The sequence below is a fragment of the Solanum dulcamara genome, chromosome 8 (genome assembly GCF_947179165.1).
Source record: "Solanum dulcamara chromosome 8, daSolDulc1.2, whole genome shotgun sequence".
Lineage (NCBI taxonomy): Eukaryota > Viridiplantae > Streptophyta > Magnoliopsida > Solanales > Solanaceae > Solanum > Solanum dulcamara.
In genome coordinates this window covers 1,622,679-1,649,526 of record NC_077244.1, presented here as the reverse complement: position 1 = coordinate 1,649,526, position 26,848 = coordinate 1,622,679, and the positions used below count along the sequence as shown (strand labels likewise).

Below are 26,848 nucleotides of genomic sequence, written 5' to 3'. Positions count from 1 at the left end.
TTATTGTTGTTCATGTATTATTTATTATATTTATATTGATTCGGATTGTAATAATTTAGTTACTTATGTCAGTTATGCTTTCTTAAATATTAATTTTAATTTATTTTAACCTAATTAGATTTCCCTAAAGATAAACCAATTCATGTTAATTTTACTCTTTAAATGATTTTCTACCTTTACTTAGTTATTTGATAAACTTTTACTTTTTTATATAAATCTATATTATTTTCAATGTTTAGGTTTAATCATTTTTTCTAAAAAATAATTTTAAAGTCTTTATTTCCTTTTAAATTAATATTTCCCAAAGTTAGTCAAATAATTTTCAAATCGTTGGATAACCGCATGTTAGCGGCTATTTTAAGTGCTAAAACCTTCTTAAAATAGTAATATGAACCTCGTACCATTTTTTTCTAAATTTTTAAGACTTAAATCTATTAGAGTCTTTTAAATTAAGTTTTCTTAATTTCTTTAAAAAATTAAGTGGCGACTCCTCTTTTACTAAAATTGATTTTTTCTTATAAAGATGAAAATAATTTTACACTTTTTCTATTTTTCGACATAACAGGGATGATTTTAGGTCTAGTTGTGGTCTTGATTGAATTTTTGAAGGTCCCAAGCTCGTTTTGGGGTTTTGAGGTTCAAAGTTAGTTTTATTGCGACTTATCAAGTTCCAGGGGAAGGAGACCTCAAATTCGAATTTTAATGATTCCATTGAGTCCGGAACGTCGAATTTAGCATGTATACATATAAGGTTTGTGTGCATGGGATTCCAAACGAATCTCAAGGATCAATTATGTGACTTTGAGACTTATTTGAAATTTGTTGATATTTGGTGCACTTTTGTGCTTCGAGTTCGCGGACCTTTCTGACCGCGTTTGCAAAAGGTCTGTTGCTTCTTTTGCGTTCGTGGAGGGGTCGTCACATTCGCAAAGGGTAAAGGTTTGGGACCTTCGCGTTCGCGGAGTTCTGTCCGCGTTCACGAGGAATCCAATGACCCTTCATCGCGTTCATGGGCTTAATGAGCCGCAATCACGAATGGTAATTTCCCCCTAAATAGTAACTTTCTTCTAAGTTCGGGAATTAGGCTTATTTCACCATTTTGGGGGATTTTAGAGCCCGGGAAGGCGATTTTGAACGAGATTTTTAAGATTTTCTAGTGAGTAAGCTTCTATGATCCTAACTTTTGATTAACCATTGTTTATATCACGATTTTGTGTTGTAATTTTCTAATTTGAACCCCAAATTTTAGGATTTTTCAAGAACTCTTGTGTTTTCTTAAATTGATGGCAACTCCACATTTGAAATGATTTTCGCCAGTAGATTCCTAATACTTCAAGGTGCATTTTCATATAAAAAATTCTAGATTTGGTCTTCATTTTTGGAATCGGGTTTTTGGATTGGTTTTGGCCCTAATTTCAAAAACTATGATTTTGATGTCGTTAGCTCCGTAATTTGATTAGGAATTCATATTTGATTAGATTATTACAATTCAGAGCGTTGACGGAAGGGAAAGATTCAAGTTCCGTACTAGTTGGGTGCGATATCGAGGCAAGCGAAACTCTAAACCGTAGTAAGCTTTTTAGAATGTGTATTCTTGAACGTGCTATGTGATTTGATTGAATTGGATATTGGGATGATCACAAATCATTAAAACACTTGAAATTGAGCATTCAGAGATATATAAATGAAAAAATTAACCTAATGAATCGAGTTATTTGAACTATTTGACTTGGTTGACTCGTTGTGAAGTTTTCATTGTAATAATTGTGATATGAATTGCATATGGCATTGGACTTCATTATTCCCATCGATTGTATGAATATTCCCATTTGCATTTGGGTTGATGTATATTATTGAGGTCCCAATTGATGAATTCGCCTATATGCAATGGTTCCGGCTAAGTAATTATGAAAGAGGAAAACAAAGAGGATTCGAGGGACATGCCACACGCCGTGGTTGTTACTATTATTACATCGAGGGATGTGCCACGTGTCGTAGTTGTTATATTATTGCATCGAGAAATGTTCCACGTGTCGTGGTTGTTATATTTTTACATACCTAGGACGTGCCACGTGTCGTGGTTGTTATTTTAGCATCACATTAGAAATTCATCAAATTGCATTGTATTGCATTGATTTGACTATCTGAGTATTTGCCCTTGCCTTGTGTGGTATTGAGACTGTAATACATGTGATGTTGATACTATCCATTTGGAGTTGAGGAGACATATTTGCCTTAAGTGCTACATTAGTTATATCTGTATATAGACTGTTAGATTGGGTTGTTCTGCCTGCAGGTTGTAGTTAAGGAGGTTCGAATGGTGTGTCAGGAGTACTTGTTCTATTTAGCTTTACATGCGTTTATTGTATTACTTGTTGAGTACCATGTTGTTTGGTACTCGCCCCTTGCTATCTACACCTGTGTAGTTCTGAGCCCTGACAGTAATCCAGACTTCACCTTTCTTCATCCGCGACTTTTAGAGTTACTTTAGAGGTAGTTGTTGACTCCGGCGATCTCTCTCGTTTCTTTTTTACTTTTGTTCAATTTAAGAGATAGACATATTTTGAGACTTATATTTATTTCGTTTCTACTGTAATAGAGGATTGTACATGTGACAACCAGTCCTTTGGGTTTTATAAATGATTGAGACTTCCGCATTTTCGTATATATCTATCTATTTATACTGTTTCTTCTATATTTTATTTTTTGGGTTTGGGGCTGACTTGTCTCGGTGGGTTGAGATGAGTGTCATCATATCCGGATTCGGGTCGTGACAACTGGCTAGCTGCATAATCCTACCAGTACACTATTGTCTTTATGTACTGATACTACACTTGATCTGTCTTTGTTGACTATAGGGTATATTCAGAAGGCTGCTGAGAGAGATGGAATAGAGGACCACTAGCTACCAGACTTCAACGGTGAGCCAATTCTTTCAGGCTGCCATGAGATCTCTTTGTTCTAGTCCTTCTTTTAAGACTCACACTTCGTTTGTTTAATTATTTTTATGACTTTTGGGGTTGTACCCCCTTTCCTAGACTTGTTGTTTTGATTAGAGTTTTGGTACATCGATCTTCAAGTCATAGGTGTTAATTCCCGCATTTTGGGGGTTGTTGACTAGCTTAAGTGAGTTTATGGGAACTCAGTCTTATTCTAAGTATTTAAACCTGCTTCCACAACTTTAATTCATTTTATCTCTTGTGGTTGTTGTTAGATGGATTGAAATAGTTGTTATCCCACCAGAGGGTTAGTGTGGTGCCAATCACGATGGATCGGGGTTGTGACATCAGCAGTTAAACTGTTTTCTTCAAATTTGAAAATTTGGCTGCTATCAAAGAAAATATGGTCATTCTCAAGTCAAATTTTGAGTTGTTTTGAATTACAAATTTATTTTAGTCAAGGACTCAGTCAAAGTGGCCAAAATAGTTTTGTTATCACACACTGGTCATGACCACTTTTAATGTATGATACAGACATGTCTGGTTCTCAAATTTTATCTCTAAAGTCTAAAGTAGTGGACCATCCAATAATTTTCAGTCTTAGACCAATAAATTCTACATTATCTCTAATTCATATAGCAGATGTCAAGAGTTTACTTTTCACATGGTTAGTCGTCTATTTAGAAAGTCATTTTTCTTTGTTTTGTGAAAGAAAAATTATTTAATTATTGTCATTTCTCGTGTAAAGTCACTTAATCAATTCAAGTTATATTTTCAATAGATAATGATGGTGTGGAATTATTTTCAAGCTCTTTTAAAAATTTAAAAGCGAACAATTCTCAGTCAACCAAAGACTTAGTCAAAGTGACCAAAATAGTTTTGTTATCACACATTGATCACAACCACTCTTAGTGTATGATACATACATGTTTGGTTCTCAATTCTCATCTTTAAAGTAGTGGACTATATCTAGCAATTTTTCTTCTTACACCAATAAATTTCTAGACTATATTATCCCTAATATGACTAGTGAAAATTCATTAGCAGATGTCAAGAATTGACTTCTCAAATTTTTCACATGACTATTCATAAAATCATGTTTATGTTCTTTGTTTTTTAATAGAAAAGTCAACCAATTATTGTCATTTCACGTATAAAGTCATTCAACCAATTTAAGTGATACATTTGATAAATATTTATGTCTGATGATGTGGAAATATTTTCAAGCCAAATCCTTTTTAATAATTTAGCACATAAATACCTTAACTCTAGGTTCCTATTATTAATAATAATTCATGTCGTGGACTCAACCCAAACTATACAAATTGGACCAATTAAGCAAAGTATTTACCAAATTGAACCCAACTCAAACTATTTATCAGAGTTGGACCCACGATCCAAACTATTTAGAGATAGATTAAGATATCTCAACCTCGGAAGATGGTTTGTGGGTATTAAAAACTCCAATTCTTTCACTTCACACGCGACCACTTTGAAGATGATTTGCGGATTAATTATTGTGACTTATAGTACTTTTTGCGAAATTTTTAAATACATAGATTTTACTTTAATTTTTTTGAAGATTTCATGCTTGAATTTATGGTGTAAATTAAACTATTTGGTTCTTATAAATTCAGACTATGCATCATAAATTGAGATAGAGGGAGTAAGCTTCATGTGATTATTTTTGCAAAGAATAATTAAACACATTTTTCTTGTCCCAAAAAGAAAAAAAAAATTGAAGATCAACAGGAAACTTGTTTTCTTCAAATTTACAAACTTGGCTCCTATCAGAGAAAATGTGGTCATTCTCAAGTCAAATTTTGAGTTGTTTTGAGTTAAAGATTTAATTTAGCCAAGGACTTAGCCAGAGTGGCCAAAATAGTTTTGTTATCGGTCATGACCACTTTTAATGTATGATACAGCCATGTCTGGTTCTCAATTTTTATCTCTAATTAAAGTCTAAAATAGTGGATCATATCCATAAAATTTTCAGTCTTAGACCAATAAAATTGGAAAAATTACTTGGGTGAGCACTTTTTAATAAATAATTACTGATTTTAGCGATACTTTTTATTTATTACCATCTATAGCAATACATAGCAATATTAAGATAAATCTATCATGTATTAAAAGTGAATTATGCATATAGTATAAATGTATTATAAGTGTTTTAAAATATATTATGCTTGTTTAGTAAGAAATTGACACAATGAATTATAAGTGTATTAAAGTGTGTGGTAAATATATCATTCGTGAATAAAACTTGTATATATGTGTTTTATAAATTATTCTGGGTAATATGTATTACAATTATATTATAAATGTATTATAAGTGTCCAGTGAAAAAAATATTATTGCTATAAATGGTAAATATTTTCTTAATATAGTATATTTATGTAAGTTTCCCAATAAAATTCTAGGCCACATTATCTCTAATTCATGTAGCAATGTCGTCAATAGTTGATTTTTCACATGATCACTCAACTATTAAGAAAGTCACTTTTCTTTGTTTTGTAATAGAAAAATTATTTAATTATTGTCATTTTCCGTATAAAGTCACTTAATCAATTCAAGTTATTTTCAATAGATAATGATGGTGTGGAATTATTTTCAAGCTCTTTTAAAAAATGAAAAATCAACAATTCTCAGTCAGCCAAGGACCTAGTCAAAGTGGCCAAAACGATTTTGTTATCATACATTGATCATATGATTACTCTTAGTGTATGATACATACATGTTTGGTTCTCAATTCGTATTTTTAAAACAATGAACTAGATCCAACAATTCTCCATCTTAAATTTTTAGACTACATTATCTCTAATATGACTAGTGAGATTTCATATAGTAGTTGTCAAGAATTGGCTTCTCATATTTTCACTCGACTATTCAGAAAGTCACTTTTCCGTTCTTTGTTTTGTAACAGAAAAGCCACTCTATTATTGTCACTTCACGTATAAAGTCACCCAACCAATTTAAATAATGTATTCGATAAATGTTGATGTCTGATGATGTGGAACTTTTTTCAAGCCAAACTTTTTAAAAAAGAAAAGCCAAATCAATTTTAATAATTTAGCAAATAAATATCTTAACTCTAGGTTCCTATTATTGATGATAATTCATTTCATGATTCGTAAAGTGTTCTCTCTAAATATTGTGAATTTGGCTTCCCTTTTTACTCTTTTTTATTCACACTTTGTTTGTTCATATTTTATTAAAGAAAATGTTATTATTCTTAAGTCAAATTTGAGTTATTTTATTTTTGTCTTTTTATTAATATTATTCAGGTGTTACACATTTACTCCCGTTTTTTCTCCAAGTAAATAAAACTATCATACAAGAAATAAATTTCCTCAGAAAGAAATAGAGTTTCATTTTTATAGTTTTTTTTCTTCATAAACTAAAACTATATGTTGTGTTATTTTTAAATTTTCCGTCATTATATAAGGGGTGTATCTGACCATTTTCCTATTAAGTTTACATGCATCATTTAATGAGTTACTTCAAGAAAATAAATATAATGCAACATTCAATATTGAATGTATAAATCAGCCCCTCCCAACATTCATCCTAAAATTTTAGGATGAAACCTTATTTCTGATTCTTTAATATTTTCACCCTATTTTTCAAACAAATAGTTAAGGATGCACTAATACCTACATGTTATGGAAAAAGTCAATATTAGAGATACTTTAAGTAAAGGGTTAACTCAAGTTAATAAGGTGTTAGTGATCCTGTTTGTAATATATTGCCTTAAATATTATTGTAAAAAAGTAATATGAATATTTGAGTAGTTTAATTCTAAGTTCTAAATATCTCTACTATTAAACATTTCAAAAATTGAAATAGAAAATTAAAAATTAGGAAAAGAATTTCATGTTTCTTAATATTGCTATACAATAACATAATGAAGGGATGTAATTTCTTTAGTGGATAAAAATGGTGTCCTCTAAGAACTAAAAATTAATTGTAATTTTAAATAATAAAATATTCACAATTTTTTGTATGCATTCATATCTCATTTTACAACTTTCCTAAGATTATAAAAGGAGAATATGATTTTCTTATTAATGCCATCGATATTCTTAGACGTTCATTACTCATTCAAATTTCTTCATAAATAAAGATTTGGAGCTCATTATTAAGAAGGTCATTCAACAAATCAAAATTATCTAGTAAAGACATGTTTCAATTTACTTAGATAATCATTCAACTAACTAAATATTTTTGTTTTAACCTCTAAATTATCAACTTTTTTTTTTTTTTTTAATATGATCGAACTTTGAACAAAAATGATTGAAATTGATCAGTTATATATAATTTTAAATTGTATCAAACCTAATTTCAAACATTCACATATCTGAAATGATTATATATGCAAAAAGATTTTAAAAGATAGATACACATTAAATAAAAATATCAAAATAGACCGTAAATCAGCAGGTCAAAATAATAAATTGTATATTTATATTTTTACATCATAATATCTAATAAATTATGCGCGGCATTCTTGAAAAAATTATACTCATTAGACATTACAAAGAACAAACTGCTAATTAAATGGGTGAAAAGCTATTTGGGTCTATTTGGGCCTTGAAAAATAAGATTTGTCAATTCTACTGAAATTGCTTCTTCCCTGCTCCCGCCGTCACACCGCCGTTAACGGCAGCGAGTAAAATATCCGGCGCCGTCAACCTCCACCGCTGCTCCGTCATCTCACCGCAACTCCTCCACCTCCGCCGCCCGCACTTCCCGTTGACAGCATCGAGTAAAACCATCACCGTTGCTCAGCCATCTCACAGTAACTCCTCTCCTTCCACCATCGCACTTCCGTCGACAGCGAATTCAGTCGAAGTAATCCAAAATATGGAAGTAGAGAGATTGTTCATCGGAACAGGATGCAACAGAGTAGTGAATAACGTTTCATGGGGTGCTTCTGGTTTAGTTTCTTTTGGTGCCCAAAACGCTGTTGCCATTTCCTGTCCAAAGGTTCTTTCCTTTTTACCCAGCTTGAATATTTGTATTATTATTATTATTTTTTGAAATTTATGTTTTTATTTTGTTAAATCAGACAGCCCAAATCTTGACTACACTACCTGGTCATAAAGCTTCTGTGAATTGTACTCTTTGGCTTCCCAATAGCAAGTTTGCATTCAAAGGTACTGCCTTTTATCTTTTAACCACAGCCTGTTTGGATTGTTGTTGCCTATTGTACCATGTTGTTAGTTGAAATATAATATTTGTTTTGATTGTTCCTTAAATTTTATGGTATTGTAGTATTAAATTCATATTTAGGTAATTATGAAATGTCCCATTTTGTATAAGATCGATTTGGTGGGATCGCATGTTACTTTTTTTTTTTACCTTACGGCCTGTTTGGATGGTTGTTACCTATTGTATTGTATTGTATTGTGTTGTTAGTTTAAATATAATGATTGTTTTGATTGTTCCTTAATTTTTTTCGTATTTGGTAAAGTCCATTTTGTATAAGATCAATTTGGTGGGATCGCATGTTACCTTTTTTTACCTTACAGACTGTTTGGATGGTTGTTACCTATTGTATCGTATTGTGTTGTTATTATAAATATAATGTTTGTTTTGATTGTTGCTTAAATTTTATCGTATATATCATTAAATTCACCTTTAGGTAAAATGACGAAATGTCCCATTTTGTATAAAACTGATTTGGTGGGATCGCATGTTACCTTCTTTTTTTTTACCTTACAGCCTGTTTGATGGTTATTACCTATTGTATTGTACTGTTAGTTTAAGTAGAATGTCTGTTTTGATTGTTCCTTAACTTTTATCGTATCGTATCGTTGAATTCATCTTTAGGTACGATAACATGTCATGTTTAAGATTATAAGATTTAAAAAGTCTCTATTACTTTCTTAAATTCCGTGCATAGTCAAACTAAGACACACAAATTGAAATGGTGGGAGTATAATTTTTGTTGATAAAAGTGGTGTAAGTAATGGTTCCATTAACTAATGAGGTTATTTCTAACTTATTTTACTAGTCCAGTCTTAGTTATAAAAGTTAGTTGATGTGGAGGACTAGTATCATTAGCTTTTCATAGTACAATACTTCAGCTGAAAAGCATGCCATGAAGGATCTAAGGAGTCCTAATTTTCCAATATTATCTTAGATCTTATACTTGCTCATAATTTTTGCCCTTTTTTCTGAATATAGCTTTTGCACTTAACTTAGTTGCTCTATAACATACAAAAATTACCTGCTTCACTTATCACCTTTTTAGATGAGTCGCTAAATATGTAAATATTATACATGTCTTTCCGGAACATCCTCTGCCTACACGAGGTAGGGGTGAGCTCTCGTACACTCTACCATCCCCAAACTCCTCATGTAGGATTATATTGGGTATGTTGTTGTAATGACTGGATATTCAAGCTAAATGTAAATAGTTTGCTAAATGTACAAACAATGAAGCAATTTATAAATCTTTTTTTTCCTTATTGTTGGTGAGAAAAAAAATGTAATTATCTCTTTTTATTTCCGTAGTATTATTGAATATCACCTCACAAGGTAGAGATAAGTTCTGCGTACAGACTACCCTTTCCAGACCCCACTTGTGGGATTTCATTGGGTATGTTGTTGTTGTAGTATTATTGAATATGAGAACCCACCCAATTATTTCTTTTTCTAGAGAAGTTTTTATTTCCTTGCTTCTATGAACAAATGCTCCTAAGGTCTGTCGCTGTAGCTTCCATCAGTTATTAAGTAAGGCTCTGATGTATTGCAGCTAAGCAGATGGAACAACATTTTTTGCTTTCTGGAGATGCGGAAGGTGTCATAATTTTGTGGGAGTATTCTCTTGTGGATGTGAAGGTAGTCATTTGCTTGTTCCAACATTCTCTTGTTAGCCTACACTGGTTCCCTCAACCTCCAATAGGAAAGAATGATAGGAATGATAAACTAAAAGACGTAATTCATTTTCTTGGAAAGGGAGGAGGAGGGAAGGGGGGGGGGGGGATGAAAAGACAGTTTGAGATGGTAAGCTAGTATTTGACCTTTTTGAGTTGTTTTACTATCTCTAAAGTAGAGGCAAAGGAAACAAAAAGGTGAAAATAAAGTATCTTTGAAACTTATCACCAAGACTATAGAATGGACAGTTAAAACAGCTACAATTTGTTTTCTGATTTTCTTATTATCGTCTTTAAAGATGTATTTGCCTCTTTACCTTTTTCATCAAAAAAATGTATTTGTCTCTTTACCTTTTTCATCAAAAAAATGTATTTGCCTTTACGCCCATCGTATTTTCTTGTCTTAAAAACACAATTTATTAGCATCTCTTTTCGCTAAGTCCTGAATTTTCTTGTCTTCCTTGAGTGGGTAAAAGAAAGCATTTAGTTGTAGTCTTTGCTTGAGAATTTAAAGAAACAACACTTGATTAATCTTCAATTACAGCCAGTACTCCTGCTTGACTCATTATTTTTTTGCTGATAGTGGAGATATGTCTTACAAGTGCCACAAGCCCACAAAAAAGGTGTTACCTGCATCACGGCGATCATGGTGTCTCAGCAAGAAGCTGTTTTTGCATCTGCATCCTCTGATGGCACTGTGAATGTATGGGAAGTAGTACTTCCATCTACTCGTGGAGGTAAGAAGGACATATCTTAATTGCTTTACTGTCTAGCTTTAGTCGTTACATGATGATCAACCTATAAATAAAAAAAGCTGTTACATCATGCTTAGTGTCAATTCTATTGTGTAGGAGGTTTCTGCTCCTTTTTGTTCTTGAATTTTGATGCCTTTGTGCAGATTCTGCAATCACTTTAACAGCTGAAATTACTGCGATTTCATTGTTTCCGATTCATCTTTGAAATCAGTAAGCCAGCCAATACGTGTGATGGTCATGTCAATAGTCTGAAATATTATCTGCATTTTCCTGCAATACTATAGTCTATAGCAGTCCAATATATCCATTGTAGTTTCCTTTATGGGCAAAGATGGAACCACTAAACCTCAATCCATACATGTATTACTGTTTAAGAATTTAAACTAGATTAGATTTTGGTGCCAGGAAGTGTTTTACTCTTTTAGTGGTCGTTTGGTTGGAACAAGTTATCTCAGGATTAATTATCCTAGGATAAGGTGGGATAACTTATCCCACCATGTATATGGGATAACTTATCCCATCACTATGGTATAAATGGTGAGATAAGTTATCCCAAACTTGTCAACCAAACAAGACACCAAAATTTTATCCCTGAACTATTTATGTTTATCCCTTACACCAAACAGCCCCTTAATTTTTAAGTGGAAGGTAATTCAGTAATTACTCTTTTAGTTTTAGATGGGAGTCAACTCAGTAATCAGTGATCAGCATTTTCTGTCCTCTTTGAACATTTAATTAGGTCTATATGGGTGAAATTATATGAAATATTCTTTCCTTTTTTACTTTCATATGCTTCATTATTTCGTAAAAATCTGAATTAGAATTGAGAGAGATAAGTGTCAAGGTCCTTGTGATCTGAAAATCCATGCACAAATTGCTTTTACCCGTATGTATATTCTCCCATCAAGTGATTTATCTTACTGTTATGTAGTTCTTGGTGCTAATATTACCTCTATGTTTGATCTGTCTTTTGTAGGTGATTGTAAATTGTCATGCTCGGATTCTCTGTTTGTTGGTCAGAAACCTATGGTTGCTCTTTCACTAGCGGAGCTCCCAGGGAATAGCAAGCAGCTGGTTCTGGCCATGGGAGGATTGGACAACAGAATTCATCTATATTGTGGTGGGAGAAATGGAAAAGTATGAAACAGCAATTTATATTTCTTGTTCATTTGCTTACATAACTGTCTCCTTTGCTAATAATAAACCTTGTTTCTGTTTTTATGTCCCAGTTTCTTCGTGCTTGTGAGTTAAAGGCTCATACAGACTGGATTAGGAGTTTAGATCTCTCATTGCCTGTGTATATGAATGGTGAAACTAGTCTTCTACTTGTAAGTTCATCTCAAGACAAAGGCATTCGCATATGGAAGATGACCTTACAGGAATCTTCATCTAATAACAAGAAGCAACAAACAAGTTTGGCTTCTTACATTAAAGGTCCTGTACTTGTAGCTGGCTCATCCTCTTACCAGATATCTATGGAATCTCTCCTCATTGGGCATGAGGATTGGGTATACTCAGTGGAATGGCAGCCCCCATCGACTTCCTCTATTGAGGGAATTGAGTGTTTTCAGCCTCAGAGCATTTTATCTGCATCCATGGATAAGACAATGTTGATCTGGCAACCTGAAAAGACAACTGGTATCTGGATGAATGTAGTTACCGTTGGGGAATTAAGTCACTGTGCTTTGGGATTTTATGGTGGTCACTGGAGTCCAAATGCAGATTCTATTTTAGCTCATGGATTTGGTGGATCTTTTCACCTCTGGAAAAATGTTGGTATTGAGTATGATGATTGGAAGCCACAAAAAGTTCCATCTGGACATTTTGCTGCAGTGTCGGACATCGCCTGGGCTAGATGTGGGGAATATATGATGTCTGTCAGTCATGATCAGGTAATCTTATTGCACTTAAAAATTCATTTTTTTTCTTGCAAATTTCTTGCATAGATAATGTTAAAATAATGTTAACATTTTTTGCAAATTTCTTGCAAATGTTTTTTTCTTGCATACAAATTTCTTGCATAGATAATGTTAAAATAACTGAGAAGTTTCATCACTTGTCCTACACATAAAATGCACCTATGGGGCTTATGGCTCCCAGTTGTGGCAGTCATGGGTTAACCTTAATTGACTTCTTGTGATCTCTTAACTGACCCAACTTTTTTCATTGTTGCTGAATGTGTCAAGTGTCAACTATTCTGGCTCACGTACCGAAATAATATTTGCAGCTACTTTATCTCGGGACAGATTACTAATTCATTTCTCAAGTTCCCTTAGCATCTCTAATATGTTTGTTCTAATTTCCTCCATGTAACAAAGTGTCAAACTTGTAGAAAAGTTAATCTTACATGCATTTGTTAGAATGCAAAATCGTAAGAGTTGGTATTAGTCCATTTTTTTTTTGTTGCTGCTGCAATTAGGAGAAATACAAATAAATCAGCAAGGAAAAGACTAGTCCATTTCTTATTGCACAAAGCATGTTTTCCACTTCCTAAGTAGGCCATCATTAATATTTAGGGGTTACTGATCATTCTAGCGGTGGTGTTCTTAACCTAATCTAACAAAGGTGTGCTGTGGATACTTTAAGATGAAGGATATGTATCACTTCTTTGTGTTAGTATGCTCATGAGAATTGTCAGATGGGATTTCACTATAAGCTGATTGGGACCCCATGCATTTTGTTTTGCCTGTAATATCTTCTATATCTAGATCAGACATTGTTTTGGTCTACAGCTGATGAACTTTGAGTGGTGGACTACGCTTAAAATTGAAATTATCCACTATGCTGATTGTGCTGTAGGCTCACTGCTACGCACTACCATAACTGACTTCATCACAGTGAAAACTCAATATATGTCCTTAAGCTGTAGCTTGCTAATCAGCAAACAATTATGGTGAACAAGTTCTCTGAATCTGTCCATTGGTTTTGGTTATCCTTCTCCAAACTGTTACTTTTTCCTTTTCTGTTATGTTTGAATTATACGAGTCAATGAAGTATAGATTTTGGAAGGAATTCAAGTAGGAAAAATTAATGCTGGCTTAACTTATTTTAAGCAGCTTATAAGCTGAAAACCCAACTTATTTATGCATTTATGCTTTTACTGAGCCGAGGGTTTCCAGGAAACAGCCGTCCTACCTTGGTAGGAGTAAGGTCTGCGTACATTCTACCCTCCCCAGACCCCATGTTGTGGGATTTCACTGGGTTGTTGTTGTTGTTGTAAGCTGTTTTCAACTTATAAGCTGTTTTAGATAAGTTAAGTCAAACAGACCCAATTATTTTTTAGGGCTTATTTTAAGCACAAAATGGCTTTAAGTTGGCCAGCCAAACACTCAAAAAGAGGCTGAAAACAGCTTATAAGCAACTTATAAGCTAATCCAAACGGGCTCTTAGTCTTGAACTGGGGTTCATAATGGTCAAGTACCCATGCATTTTATCTCTTGCTGTTTTACTTTCTCTTCTGCTGCATACCTGGTCAAGTACCCATGAATTTTATTTCCTTATGTCTTACTTTCTCTTCTGCTGAATACATTATCGAACTTCTGAGCTCAATCTTCATTTTTTGGCAGACAACTAGAGTATTTGCTCCTTGGGTCAACAATGCAAGCTTAGAGAATGAAGAATCTTGGCATGAAATTGCTCGCCCTCAAGTTCATGGTCATGACATAAATTGTGTCACAGTAATCAAAGGAAAAGGAAACCATCGTTTTGTCGGCGGGGCAGACGAGAAAGTTGCAAGAGTTTTTGAATCTCCTCTATCCTTTCTGAAGACGTTGAGCCATGTTACATCAGACAACTCTAGTTTTTCTGCCGACATTCAAGCTGATGTGCAGATATTAGGGGCAAATATGTCTGCTCTAGGTCTATCGCAGAAACCTATTTATGTTCAGGGTAAGTTTTCCAGTCTAATGTGTGATATCAATTTTGCATAATTACATATGAGATATTCATTTATTTTTCCATCATCACTTTGATGTCACGGGGTGATATATAACTGAGTTGTTGACCTGTCAAAATTAACTCTAAGGACCTTCTGTTAACCACATACTGAATTAGGCTTAATTTGATGTGCTACTGAGTCTTTTTCTAAGTTGCTTAAAGAGCTGTGATAATCTAATGCACAGTATTCTGATACAAATAGAGATTATCCTGAATGGTTCCTTTGAAGACCCTTATATTTTTTAATATCTCATATACCTAAACCTATCTTTTGCAGCAGCATCGACACCAACAGACAGAAGCAATACGGAAGGTTTTGATACTCTAGAAACTGTTCCTGCAGCAGTTCCAGTTGTCTTGACAGAACCACCTATTGAAGAGCAATTGGCATGGCATACTCTATGGCCCGAATCACACAAACTTTATGGTCATGGGAATGAGCTTTTTGCTCTATGTTGTGATCATGATGGAAAGCTTGTAGCTTCATCCTGCAAGGTTTAGCATCCTTTCCCTTGTTTCTTTTCCCTTCTTTTTAGGTAACACGAGGACACATGGTTTTTCCTTGCCATAAACTTACTTGAGTTCCTGTTATAGCAGTCAACTTGGTTATGCTTTAGTTAAGTGCCCTGATAAAGTTGGTTTTTAGTTTCTGGTCTTAATATGCTTTGATTTAAAAAAAAAAGGGTACTCCAATCTATATATGGTGTTGATTTTCTTCAATATCTTGAGCATGAGAAGCCTCTATTTTATTGGTATGGGGGCTAGTTAAGGAGTTGCTGGGTTTGATCCTGTGGCATTCTTACTCTTATGAGAAATCAAACGCCAATCTGCTCATTTTGTTTAAGTTACTGGTGATGCTTATTACCTTAGGAAACTTCTTTACGTTGTTTGAGACCTTTGTGAACTATAGAAACACATGATGGAAAATCACAATATTCTTCTAGATACTCCTTTCAACTTCTAATGATGTTTTTTTTTTTAGGAAATAGTATTTATTTTCTTAATTAATTGTGTCTATCGGAAACAACCTCTTTGCCTCCAAGGTAGGGGTCAGGTCTGCGTACACTCTACCCTCTCCAAACCCTACTTTGTGAGATTACATTGGGTATGTAGTTGTTTTCTTAATTAATTGTGAATACTAATTATGTCGGGGTTATACAATCCTGCAGGCTCAATCAGCACCAGTTGCTGAAATATGGCTATGGAAAGTTGGTTCTTGGAAATCTGTTGGCCGTTTGCAGTCTCACAGTTTAACAGTGACCCAAATGGAGTTCTCTCATGATAACCAGTATCTCTTGGCTGTTTCTAGAGATCGCCACTTCTCTGTCTTTCGAATTAATCATGAAGGTTTGATACTTATCGACTTTGCCTTTATCTGAAAATCTGTAGAGAAGTTTTGAAAGCTAGGAGGTTATTTAGCTTATGATAAAACTTTTGTTCAAGTTGTTATTTCGTCATGTGCTCAAACTCATCTTTGTGTTGTACAGGAACTGATGAGATCAATTACCAGCTTGTAGCTAAGCAAGAAGCACATAAAAGAATAATATGGTCATGTTCTTGGAACCCATTTGGTCATGAATTTGCTACTGGTTCAAGGGACAAGACGGTCAAAATATGGGCCGTGGAAACTGAAACCTCAGTGAAGCTACTCTTGACACTTCCACCTTTCAAAAGCAGTGTCACTGCCCTGTCTTGGTTAGGTCTCGATAGCCATAGCAATTGTGGGCTTCTTGCAGTGGGAATGGAAAATGGCTTGATTGAACTATGGAATCTAAATAGAAGAGCAGGAGATGGGCATTTATTGGTCCAAAATGCTTCTCCTGCTGTCATGTTCGATCCATTTTTATGCCACGTCTCTACTGTTCAACGACTATCTTGGAGAAATCCTCAGAAGAGCGGAGATTCTGAGACCGTGCAGCTTGCCTCCTGTGGAGCTGATCATTGTGTGAGATTATTCAGGGTAACTGTTACCTAAGCTAAACAAATTTTGGTAGATAGATGTTTGTTTTAACCTTGTCTTGTTGAAATTGGTTGTGTCAACCTATTGTAATGGTAATAGCCAACTAATTATCATATGGTTGGAGATGGCGCTGGTTATTAAAATTGCCTACTTCTCTACACAAAGTTACTCATATTCGATGTTTACACCAAATCAATAATGACATGTGTTTGAAGATTTTATTTAGTAGTATTGTATGTCCCTTGACTGAAACAAAGGATCAAGCCACCGCACGGTTTGGGAATGGCATAATACATAGAGACACTTTAACTTGGCTTCAACTGACAAAGAAGCACTTCAACTTTGAGGATGTATATTTAGACTTCTCAATTTGCCTCTATTGTGTCAATTGAATACTCCAAAATTTACAAAATAATCATTTTGACACTTAAAGTTTATGTGTCACATCATCCTCGGGTGTCCACAAGGTACAGTGGGGACGAATTGAGGTGTCTAAATGTATGCTCCCAACGTTGAAGTGTTTACTGACCAGTTGAGGTCAAGTTCGAGTGCCTAACTATGTATTATGTTGTTTGAGAATTGATAGATAAAGACTCGGTCCTCTACAAGTGTTTGTCTGCAGTAGGATTCAAACTCGTCATATGTGTGTAATTCATACATTACGTGATGAGCTCTTACCACTAGAGCAAAGTCTTAGGCACACTTGTTTTCTTTGAATTTAAATTTTATGCATCATCAGTAAGAAACCCTGTTATACAATCAGGTTATCTAATTATTTTCTCCTAAATGCATTTTAAAAGCAGTAGTTGAAGAAACAATAATAAATTAGAAAAAAAAAGGTATTAATCCTTCTCTCACACTAAATTTCCATCAAAAACTTTGATGAGAGCCCACAATGTCAAAGCATACAAAACCAACATATCACAATTTCGTTGGTGGTCAATGAACTGGATGAAAATAACGAGAGACTAAGATTCAAATCTCAATAGAGCCCAAAAGGATAAAATGCAAGGTGATCGGAGCCTTGTTGGACATAGACACAAATTACCAAATACCTATGTGCTAATGAAAGATAACAAGTATCTGCTGAAATATTCGAGATATGTACAAAATGGTCCAAACACATACTGTATGTTCGGGAAAAGGGTTGAACCAAAAAATACAAGATGATCTAAGCCTTGGGTGAAATATTTGAGATGTTTATTACCCAATATATGTATGCTGATGAAAGATATGTATTTGGTAAAATACTCGAGATATTTGCAAACTGGTCCAAACACCACTGTTCGATAAAAGGATCATCCTTCTACTGAGTGAAGAAGATACATTCATTGGTACAATAATAATATTTATTACATAATACATACTGAGTGTACATGTATGAAACTCTAGCATTTTTACTCATCAATTCTTTGGATGAGTCAAAAGGCTTTTACAAATGGCCAGAACTCAAGCTCTAAAATCAAAACCAAAACAAGGAACAATTGGAAGTTGGGATAAGCTTTAGTTGTCACATAGAAACATTTTCAATATACAACACTTAAAAAGACATCCTTAAATAGGATTGAAAGGCTTTATACAAGTAGCATGCTTTTCTTTTCTTTTTCTACTTTCTGATCGAAAGGAATTCGAAGCTCCGAAGAGGGTCATCACGTGTCCCCTTACGTGAGAAAGGTGATGGTTTTGGTTCGATACCTGAATGAATTCTTTGTGTGGTAGACACACGCCCGTTGCTTGACACAAGTCTGCTCGAGCGACTATCAATGATGGTGGGATCACCAGAAGAGCTCGGTCTGCTGCCAGAAATGGCAGCCCTTTTTGAAGAGCTTCCATTTCTCGAGGTACGTCCTCTTTCTGAGTCAGCTTGCTGCAACATACAAGAAGATTTATTGATAGTTCTACTTAGGCAAAACATAAAATCCAGTCAGCAAAATGCAGTGGCGGAACTAGGAAAAGTATGCAAGAACACAACACTTGAAAACCAGAAGCTTCCCTGATGTCAAGGGGGTTTCAACGGTTCATATACATAAAAAAGAATAGTTTTTATCCTATTTGTACAGTATGATTTTTCGACAAGGGGGATTCAATTGAACCCCTTCAATGCATGTAGCTCCGACTCGGCTAAATGCTAGTGTTCAGGATGTTCATACCAGAAAGGATATATATATATATATTTCAAAGGAAGGCATCCTAGTGAACGAAACATCCCGCATTTACATTGGATTTGGGGAAGGGCTACACACCCAAGAGTGTGTAACGTAGGCAGTTTACCCGCCTACGGCTCCACCACTCAAACCCGTGACTTATATAGGTCACACAGAGACAACTAATATATTACTATGAGTTAATAAATTTAGTTTCTCTTCCGCAACAATTTTCGTTCAGGATTGAGGCATAGTTGTTTTACTACTATTTTGGAAGACCAAGGTTTATTACAGAAAAATAAATGAGTAGTTCTGAACTGTTAATTCACAGATAGCTAGCTAGTAGTTACTACTCCCTCCGTCGATTTTTTACTTGTTCAGTATACTAAAAATAGATTTCCACTTTTACTTGTTCAGCTTGGAAAATCCGGACATAATTTATCACTTAGCGTAATTTACCCTTATTATGAACTATAATCTTTTCCCAAAACATTGAATTTGATATATTCAAAGGGTGTTATAGTAAACTTATCCTTTTATGAATTACTTCTTAAGGGGTGTGTCAAGTCAAACATGGACAAGTAAAAATGGACGGAGGGAGTACTTTTAAGAAAAATACAAAGATTGGCTATTTACTACATTACGCAAGAACAAATAAGGCAACTAAAACAGCACCAACTCCGAAAGGGAATTGAAAGAAATGGATCTTTTTGGGCTCCTTTTCATTCTTAGAAAAGAGGGATAATGATCAATACCACATCTTTAGATGAAGTCATATCCTCTGAAGTCTTGTGTCTGGAGTGTTCCCCATGCTTTCCCGTACCAGAAATATTCCTTCTCGAAAATGCTTCAACAGCACCAGAAAACCTGTCTCGAATATCTTGTCCGACTGGATTACAGAATTAAAACATTTTTTTCAAGTGTCAACCAACAATAAATTGGCAGAAGCAGCAGTAACATTATTCAACTTCAGCATGAGAAGCTCACATATAATATTCATGAAGCATCTCAGAAAATCAGAAGTTCCAGCAAGGGGCAGAAAACTTATAATTCATGAAGCAAGGAACACATGTTCCAGGTTATCCAATATGCAAAATCTAGAACAAGAACTCATACATAGGATATAGTTTCCGAACCTTATCTCGACGAAATAAGAATTAATGGTCAAAAACGCACCTAAAGTATCCCGGTTTTCCGAGTTTCACACCTGAACTATAAGGTATGTGAGATTCCTACCCGAACTATCACCAACTATTAATCAATACACACCTCAAATATCAGTTGTTCGCTTTTCCTACCTGAAATATCACCATCGTTCAGGTAGGAAAAGGGAATAATTGATGGTTAAGGTGTGTTTTGATAAATAATTGGTGATAGTTCAATAGGAAATAACTGGTAAAGTTGCTGTCATGTGACCAGGAGGTCACAGGTTCAAGCCTTGGAAACAGCCTCTGGCAGAAATGCAAGGTAAGGCTGCGTACAATAGACCCTTGTGGTCGGACCCTTCCCCGGACCCTGCTTAGTGCACCGGGCTGCCCTTTTTTTTTTTAGTTCAATAGGAAATAGCACACTCAATAGTTCAGGTATGGAACTCTAAAAAATCGGGATACTTTAGGTGTGTTTTTGACCCTTTCACTCACGAAATAACTAAAGACCAAAAGGAACTAACCAACCTATTGAGATTCCTCTTTAATTAATTAATGCAACTACTAAAACTAAAGAGTGTTTTTTGAGAATATCCACTACTTCTGTTCAGATATAATACCTGATGTCCTTCCTGGTCTTTCAGCAGATGGCCCAGCATTTAGTCCGGCACTTCCACTAGGAATCTGGAAGCAAGATAATGCATGACTATCATTCAGAATAACCAAGAAGAGTGAAAAGTAATGATCCAAAGGAATGATTGACAAGCACTAACTCGTCCTCTAGAACTGGCACCGATCTGAGGATACTTCAAAATGGTCCAATCAAAAACATAGTCAAATTGATAACCTGTGTAATGTCCAAGATTAAGATTAAGAGACTAGACAAGAATCAAGTAGTTACAATTAGACAACTTTGGACCCAAATATATGTAAAAGAAAAGTGAAGTGCTCATTTTGTCCTTTTTAGTCTGTCCCTAAAAGAATGTTATACTTCTTTATTTAGAAACAATTTAACTTTCAACTTTCCATTTTATCCTTAATGAGAGGAATTACAGCCACACAAATTTTTTTGGCTTGTGTTGAGACACAAATTTAAGAAAACTCTCTTTCCTTTCTTAAACTTTGTGCGTAGTCAAATATTGCCACATAAATTGGGACGGTGGGAGTATTATTTACCTTCACGAATAAACAAGTCTCTGAACAGACTCTTCAAATATGAATAGTTAGGTTTATCTTCAAATCGTAATGATCGACAATAGTGGAAGTATGATACAAATTCTAACGGATAGGATTTGCATAACACCTGTTACAGTAAAATTGAATCATGTGTGAATTGCCTCATCAGATGATTCATATTGCTAACAGATAATGCAATCAACAGCTGAGCAGCCCAAAATAAGGCCACATATTATCTAGAACCAGCTCAAGATATTATTAGGATAGCCAGGATCAATACATTGAATGATCTACTTCAACAGAAACCAGGTTGAAGTGAAGAATTTCCATCATAGCTAGACAAGATAATATGACATAAGGATGACTGGGGGTGTCATGACAGATGCTTTCGTAATTCACGAAAGGTGATGATGGTGTCACATAACTAAGATGCTTTGATGATCATAACAAGTACCTCTATTGGAGTTGACATCTTCTTCTCACTGATTTTATCATATTTCTGCTTTTTGGTACCAGCTTTCAGTCCCTGCCATGGAAGACTGAATCAAGAAGAAAAGGTGTCACCAGATCAGCAAACAAGACAACAATTTACATTAGGAAGACGCAGATATGCTAAAGCGATTAAACGAAAAGGTGAAACCACTAAAATCCAACCTTCCTCTAAGAAAATACATAAGTACATAGCCAAGAGATTCCAAATCATCTCTTCTGCTTTGCTCTGGCCAGGAAAAGAGAAAATAAAAACAACAATTTATGAGTTACAGATGACTCTAAAGCTTCAGTAGTGCCCCTAGTTATTTGAAAACCTAAATGATATACACCTACCAACTCCAAGGTGTGTGTTGGCACTGGCATAACGAGCTGTGCCGGTCAGATTCTTGTTTTCTCTGGAAGAATATTGGAAAAAAAACATATCAGATGCATTCCAGATACGAATTCATAATTGAGGACAAGAAACAAAGAGTAAAAACAAAATTAGATCGATAGAAGATTTTATAACACAATCTAGTAGTGCCAGTAAATTCAATAATCATCGGTTGCCAAGCCATCAATAGTGAAGACCTTTCAGTAGGTTCTTCCTTTCAACTAAGAGCCCGTTTGGATTGGCTTATAAGTTGCTTATAAGCTGTTTTTAGCTTTTTTGAGTGTTTGGCTGGCCAACTTAAAGCCATTTTGTGCTTAAAATAAGCCCAATAAAAAAATTGGATTTGTTTGGCTTAGCTTATCTAAAGCAGCTTATAACAGCTTATAAGTTGCTTAAAATAAGTTAAGTCAAACATGCACTAACACTTGAAAACAAGAAAAAGTTGGCTACAACAATCTTAATGGGATACGGTAGGAAATAAATTGAATTTCATACCCTACTAATCTCAATGTGGTGAAATTCCTTTTTTTTTATAATTGGTGGTGTCTGGGCCAGCTTTTGAGCACTTCGACTAATTCCACCAGATAGCTGTCACCTCCTACCAGCAACAGGTACCCGTCCACCAAGGCTTAGGACAGATGCCCTAGAATAACTATCTCATTTCCCTCCTGCCCTTATCACTGATCTCGTAAATTCCTGTTTTCACCACTATTATGATGCTTTACTAAGGAGTCATTTGCCAAAGATTTCCTGGCTAATTTACGACGGACTAAGAATCTCCAGAAATTGCCACTCCATTAAATGTCCCTATTACCTAATTATTCCTAAGCAGACCTCTCACAAGTGAAGAAAGCAACAAAAACATTTATGCCTCAATCCAAAGCTAGTTTGGGTCGGCTATGTGAATCTTCATTATTTTTTCTTCATTATACCCGCTTCATTCCAATGCTCAACGGTTTGAGTTCTCTAGCTCTAGAGGCTCTCTATATAAAACAACAACATACATAGTGTAATCCCACAAATGGGGTTTGGAGAGAGTGGCGTGTACGCAGTCTTACTCCTACTTTGTGAAGATAGAGAAGTTCCCGATAGACCCTCAGCTCAGGTATGAAAAAACAAGTATGTAAAGCAAATACAGTAGTGAAAAAGCCATGCTGAAAATAATTAAGAAGAGAACAAGTGGTAGCAACAAATAATATGATAACTGAAGCAAAGGAAACAACAAGTAATATTAAAATCAAAAAAATAAGATAGTAGGAAAGTAATAATAACAATATTGATAAGGGAACTAGACAACGCTCGATCACCTACTAACCTTCTATCATAAACCTCGACCTCTATATTTTTTCCTATCTGAGGTCATGTCCTCAGTTAGCTCCAAGAGTGTCATGTCATGTCTAATTACCTCTCCCCAAGACTTCTTTGGCCTACCTCCACCTCTCCTTATACCCACTAAAGCCAAACCTCTCACACCTCCTCATTGGAGCATCTGTGCATCTTTCTGTTCATATGTCAGAACCATCTTACCCTCGCCTCCTACATGTTGTCCATCATGGAGATCAGTCCCACCTTGTCCCGAATAGATTCGTTCATGATCCTATCCATACTGGTATGATCTTTATATGTAAAGTGGACATAAAAAGAAAGGGAAAAAAACAGTAGGCAACAAACATAAAAATTATCTTGACAATGGAGATTTGCTAGGAGCAGTGAAAGAGAATCAAACACTACCATCCTTTTCCTTATAAAGCTACAAACAGGACAACTGCAAGGACCAGTCAAGTAACAAAGTGTGATTACCTGTATGGTATATGCTTGTGAGTCTGTAGGTCCCTATACTTTTTGGCAAGCCCAAAGTCGATAGCATAAACCTGTCATTAGTCTTAGAATCAATTTTATTGCAATATAACGACTTTCAAATTATGCAACACATCTTTTTCCTTAAAGTTCTTCAGCAAACCTAGAGCGGTTTAGGTGAAGCCATGAAGGAATATTGACATGACATATATTAGAAGCTTTTTCAAACTCTGACAGGACACGAATAAATACCTGATTTGCTTTGCGACCTAGGCCCATTAAAAAGTTGTCTGGCTTTATGTCACGGTGAAGAAATCCTCGTGAGTGCATATACTCAACTCTATTAATCTGAAAATGACAAACAGCAAGATTATTACATCATACTCATAATTAACGGTTATAAAAAAGCTAATCTCTGAAAGGAGTGACATGACAAAGAACTACTTACTAGTTGATCCGCAAGCATTAGAACTGTTTTCAAAGTGAACTTCCTATTGCAATAGTTGAAGAGGTCTTCCAAACTTGGTCCAAGAAGGTCAATGACCATTACATTGTACTCGCCCTCAACTCCAAACCATTTGAGGTTGGGAATCCCGGCTTCATAATTAATGGAAGAGATAAGGAGTCAATTTCTATTCATAACATTCCCATCCCAAAAGCTCATTGATTAGACAAAACACAGAAATAATTGGTTGCTACTTTGATTCTACCAAATATTTTCTAATCAGAACAGACGCCATTTAAAGGAGGACAAAAGTACCCTAATAAGTTGTTACCTTCTCAAAAAAAAAGTACCCAAATAAGTAATTAAAAGAGCCCATTCAAGCTCATAATTAGCGAAGAAGGAGTCAGTGAATTTGAACTTCTGACAAATAGCATACAATGCTTCCCCTCTTTTTCTTTTGATAGGTATTCCAGATTAATTAACACAGTTTCTTCACTGATAGAAAGACAAGGATATGAAAAGGATATGAAAAGGACATGAAGAAAGGCTTACTTCCTCCTTGGAGAAGCATATATATTTTTGACTCGTAATGAAGTTGAGGGTGCTTCGTCTTGACAGATTCCTGATAGTAACAGTAATAAGATGAGATGAACAGCTCCACTTAGTAGGAAAGCAATTAATGTGTAAGATTTAGGAAGAGCAAAACAATAACCATATATAAGTGCAATGCAAAATCAGGAGAGTAGTTGCTTCTAACCATTTTAGTTCTCTAATAATATTAGAAAGACAAGCTAAATGTCATATCAATAATTCAATCAACCAACTACAACTCAATCTCAAGTTAGTTGGCGTCGACTATATGAATTATCTTTTCTTTTGGATGAATATGAATCATCTGTATTTGTTCCCTTATATTTCGACTCGTTTCATTCCAATATTAAATAATTTGTCTCAGCAGTTCTGTAACTTCCATACTCTAATCTTTATACTGACATAAGAGTCTCTAACCATTGGGTTCTTTTCAGTCTGCCATAACTACATAGACATAATGTAGCAACAACTAAACAGCACGAACCAAACACTAAGCAGCAAAAATTAATATCCCTCAGTTTCAATATGTTTGTCTTACTTCAAATGCCTAATTTGGCAACCCTGTAATTCCAACATCCGACATGGCATGTTTAAGACCACTAGATTAAAGAGCATTTTGGTAGATTATACATATCTTTAGTTTCAGACCACAAGATTCAAAAGTCACTCCATGCGCAGTCAAACTAAGACAAACAAATTGAAACTAAGGTAGTAGAAATGAGCAACTAGAGACAATACCAGCTTAATGGCAACTTCTTCTCCATTTTGTATATTCACACCTGAACCAATAAAGCAGCAAGAAGCAGAAAACGTAAGAAACACAAAAGAGTAGCTAAAAAACAACTAAAAATACAAAATTCAAAAGCAAAGGAAATGGGGTTGACCATAGAATTAAATCTTCCAAGTGACATACCTAAATAAAGCTCACCAAAAGAACCACTCCCAATCTTCCTTCCAAGCTTAAACTTCCCACCCACAACATGATCCATGGTGATTTCAGCAACCCCACTTCAGAAATTTCACTAACAACAACAATTTCAACAGCAAAAATAATTAATTCTCTCAGATTTTCAACCACTTAGATTGGCCAAAAAAACCCAACAAATCCAAGAAACAATTAATCCCATCAAAAGTACTGAAACATCTATCCGATTACCACCCTTAAAAATCAAAATCCATTGAAGTACACAACTTTTTTTTAAAAAAAAAAAGCATAAAAATTATCAATCAAGATTTGAACAAAATTATTGTCCAGCTACATCCTTCTATAAATAAAAACACCCATCATCTCCATATAACCCAACAATGACTAAAAACCCTATCTTTACAAGAAAAATCACCCCATTAATTAAAAAAAGCAATATTTCTGCAAACTCAGATGTACAAACTAAAAAAATGTGTATTTGGGTTCTTTTTTTTCCCCCTTAAGTTCCTGTTGACAGTTGAAAATCAAAAAAAAAAAGGTCAAGAATTCTGGCAATGGAGAAAAAAGAAGATGGGACAAATGAGGGAAGATTGAGGAGAGAGAGAAAGAGAGATTTTTGAGAAAAACTAGAAACAAATTTAATTTTGTGGAAAAGCAAGGAGCATAGAGGAAGAAGGAGGATTGATTTTGAATTATTTAATATTCTTTTGTTTGTATCTTCTGTTATTTTTCCTTTTGTCTTTGTTGTTTCAATATACCTCAGCATTTTGAGGTTCCATAATATATTGTATTATATTGTTATTTAACATATTTTAATTGTTTTATAATATTAGGTATTATAATATAAGTTGAAGAAGTACTAAAAAGAATTAATTAGTAGGGTATAATGTAGCTTCAATTTATCGAAAATGTGACTTTAAATATGAAAATTGTAGATTAGATAAAAGATTAGTATGTAATTAAATGTTGTCTCATTTTCAACTGATCTCTGCTCAGTGGGAGTCTAGAGTATCATAATATTAACCTTATTCATGTAATTTCTTGCTTTTGATATTTGTTAATAATATATGATGTTTATTATATTTTTATTATCACATTATTTTACAGTTGTTACTCATTCTTTTTCATAATGCATTGTACTATTTTTTTTATTAGTTGTTATGTTTTCTTCATTATCGTATTTTCTTTATTCATAACTATTTTAATTTATTACGCTTGAGTCTAGAGTTTTTTGAAAACAACACTTTTACTCCATATGATAAGGATAAAATCATCTATGTATACTC

At 34.4% G+C, this 26,848-nt stretch overlaps 2 protein-coding genes across 4 annotated transcripts; one reads left to right on the top strand and one right to left on the bottom strand.

Moving 5' to 3' along the window:
* Nucleotides 1–7,496: 7,496 nt before the first annotated feature.
* Nucleotides 7,497–16,690, top strand: LOC129900310 (elongator complex protein 2). 2 transcript variants are annotated; one of them, XM_055975261.1, is made up of 10 exons: nt 7,497–7,928; nt 8,011–8,098; nt 9,703–9,788; nt 10,407–10,560; nt 11,555–11,715; nt 11,808–12,470; nt 14,145–14,466; nt 14,795–15,009; nt 15,684–15,861; nt 16,002–16,690. In XM_055975261.1, exons 1-10 carry the CDS (start codon nt 7,806–7,808, stop codon nt 16,487–16,489), a joined length of 2,478 nt encoding a protein of 825 aa, XP_055831236.1. In that variant the 5' UTR covers nt 7,497–7,805; the 3' UTR covers nt 16,490–16,690. The 2 variants fall into 2 exon arrangements, with proteins under 2 accessions (XP_055831236.1, XP_055831235.1); XM_055975260.1 differs by having other exon boundaries at nt 7,498–7,928; nt 14,792–15,009.
* A 1,069-nt stretch (nt 16,691–17,759) lies between these two features.
* LOC129898836 (casein kinase 1-like protein 10) lies at nt 17,760–26,232 on the bottom strand. 2 transcript variants are annotated; one of them, XM_055973527.1, is made up of 14 exons: nt 25,551–26,225; nt 25,376–25,416; nt 24,599–24,668; nt 24,050–24,198; nt 23,854–23,949; nt 23,605–23,675; nt 21,765–21,826; nt 21,594–21,657; nt 21,394–21,478; nt 20,940–21,066; nt 20,537–20,610; nt 20,384–20,447; nt 19,374–19,507; nt 17,760–18,341 (listed from the first exon to the last, which is right to left on the bottom strand). In XM_055973527.1, the coding sequence occupies exons 1-14, from the start codon at nt 25,624–25,626 to the stop codon at nt 18,081–18,083; spliced, it is 1,374 nt and encodes a 457-aa protein (XP_055829502.1). In that variant the 5' UTR covers nt 25,627–26,225; the 3' UTR covers nt 17,760–18,080. The 2 variants fall into 2 exon arrangements, with proteins under 2 accessions (XP_055829502.1, XP_055829503.1); XM_055973528.1 differs by lacking the exon at nt 17,760–18,341 and adding an exon at nt 19,606–19,661 and having other exon boundaries at nt 25,551–26,232.
* Nucleotides 26,233–26,848: the final 616 nt, after the last annotated feature.

Coding starts and splice junctions, on each gene's coding strand:
- LOC129900310 (XM_055975260.1), top strand. CDS start 7,806: ATGGAAGTAGAGAGATTGTTCATCGGAACAGGATGCAACAGAGTAGTG. Junction 10,561..11,554: donor ACTTCCATCTACTCGTGGAG/GTAAGAAGGACA, acceptor TGTCTTTTGTAG/GTGATTGTAAATTGTCATGC. Junction 11,716..11,807: donor GTGGTGGGAGAAATGGAAAA/GTATGAAACAGC, acceptor TTTATGTCCCAG/TTTCTTCGTGCTTGTGAGTT.
- LOC129898836 (XM_055973527.1), bottom strand. CDS start 25,626: ATGGATCATGTTGTGGGTGGGAAGTTTAAGCTTGGAAGGAAGATTGGG. Junction 20,611..20,939: donor AGACTTGTTTATTCGTGAAG/GTAAATAATACT, acceptor GACATTACACAG/GTTATCAATTTGACTATGTT. Junction 19,508..20,383: donor AAGACCAGGAAGGACATCAG/GTATTATATCTG, acceptor TCTGTAATCCAG/TCGGACAAGATATTCGAGAC.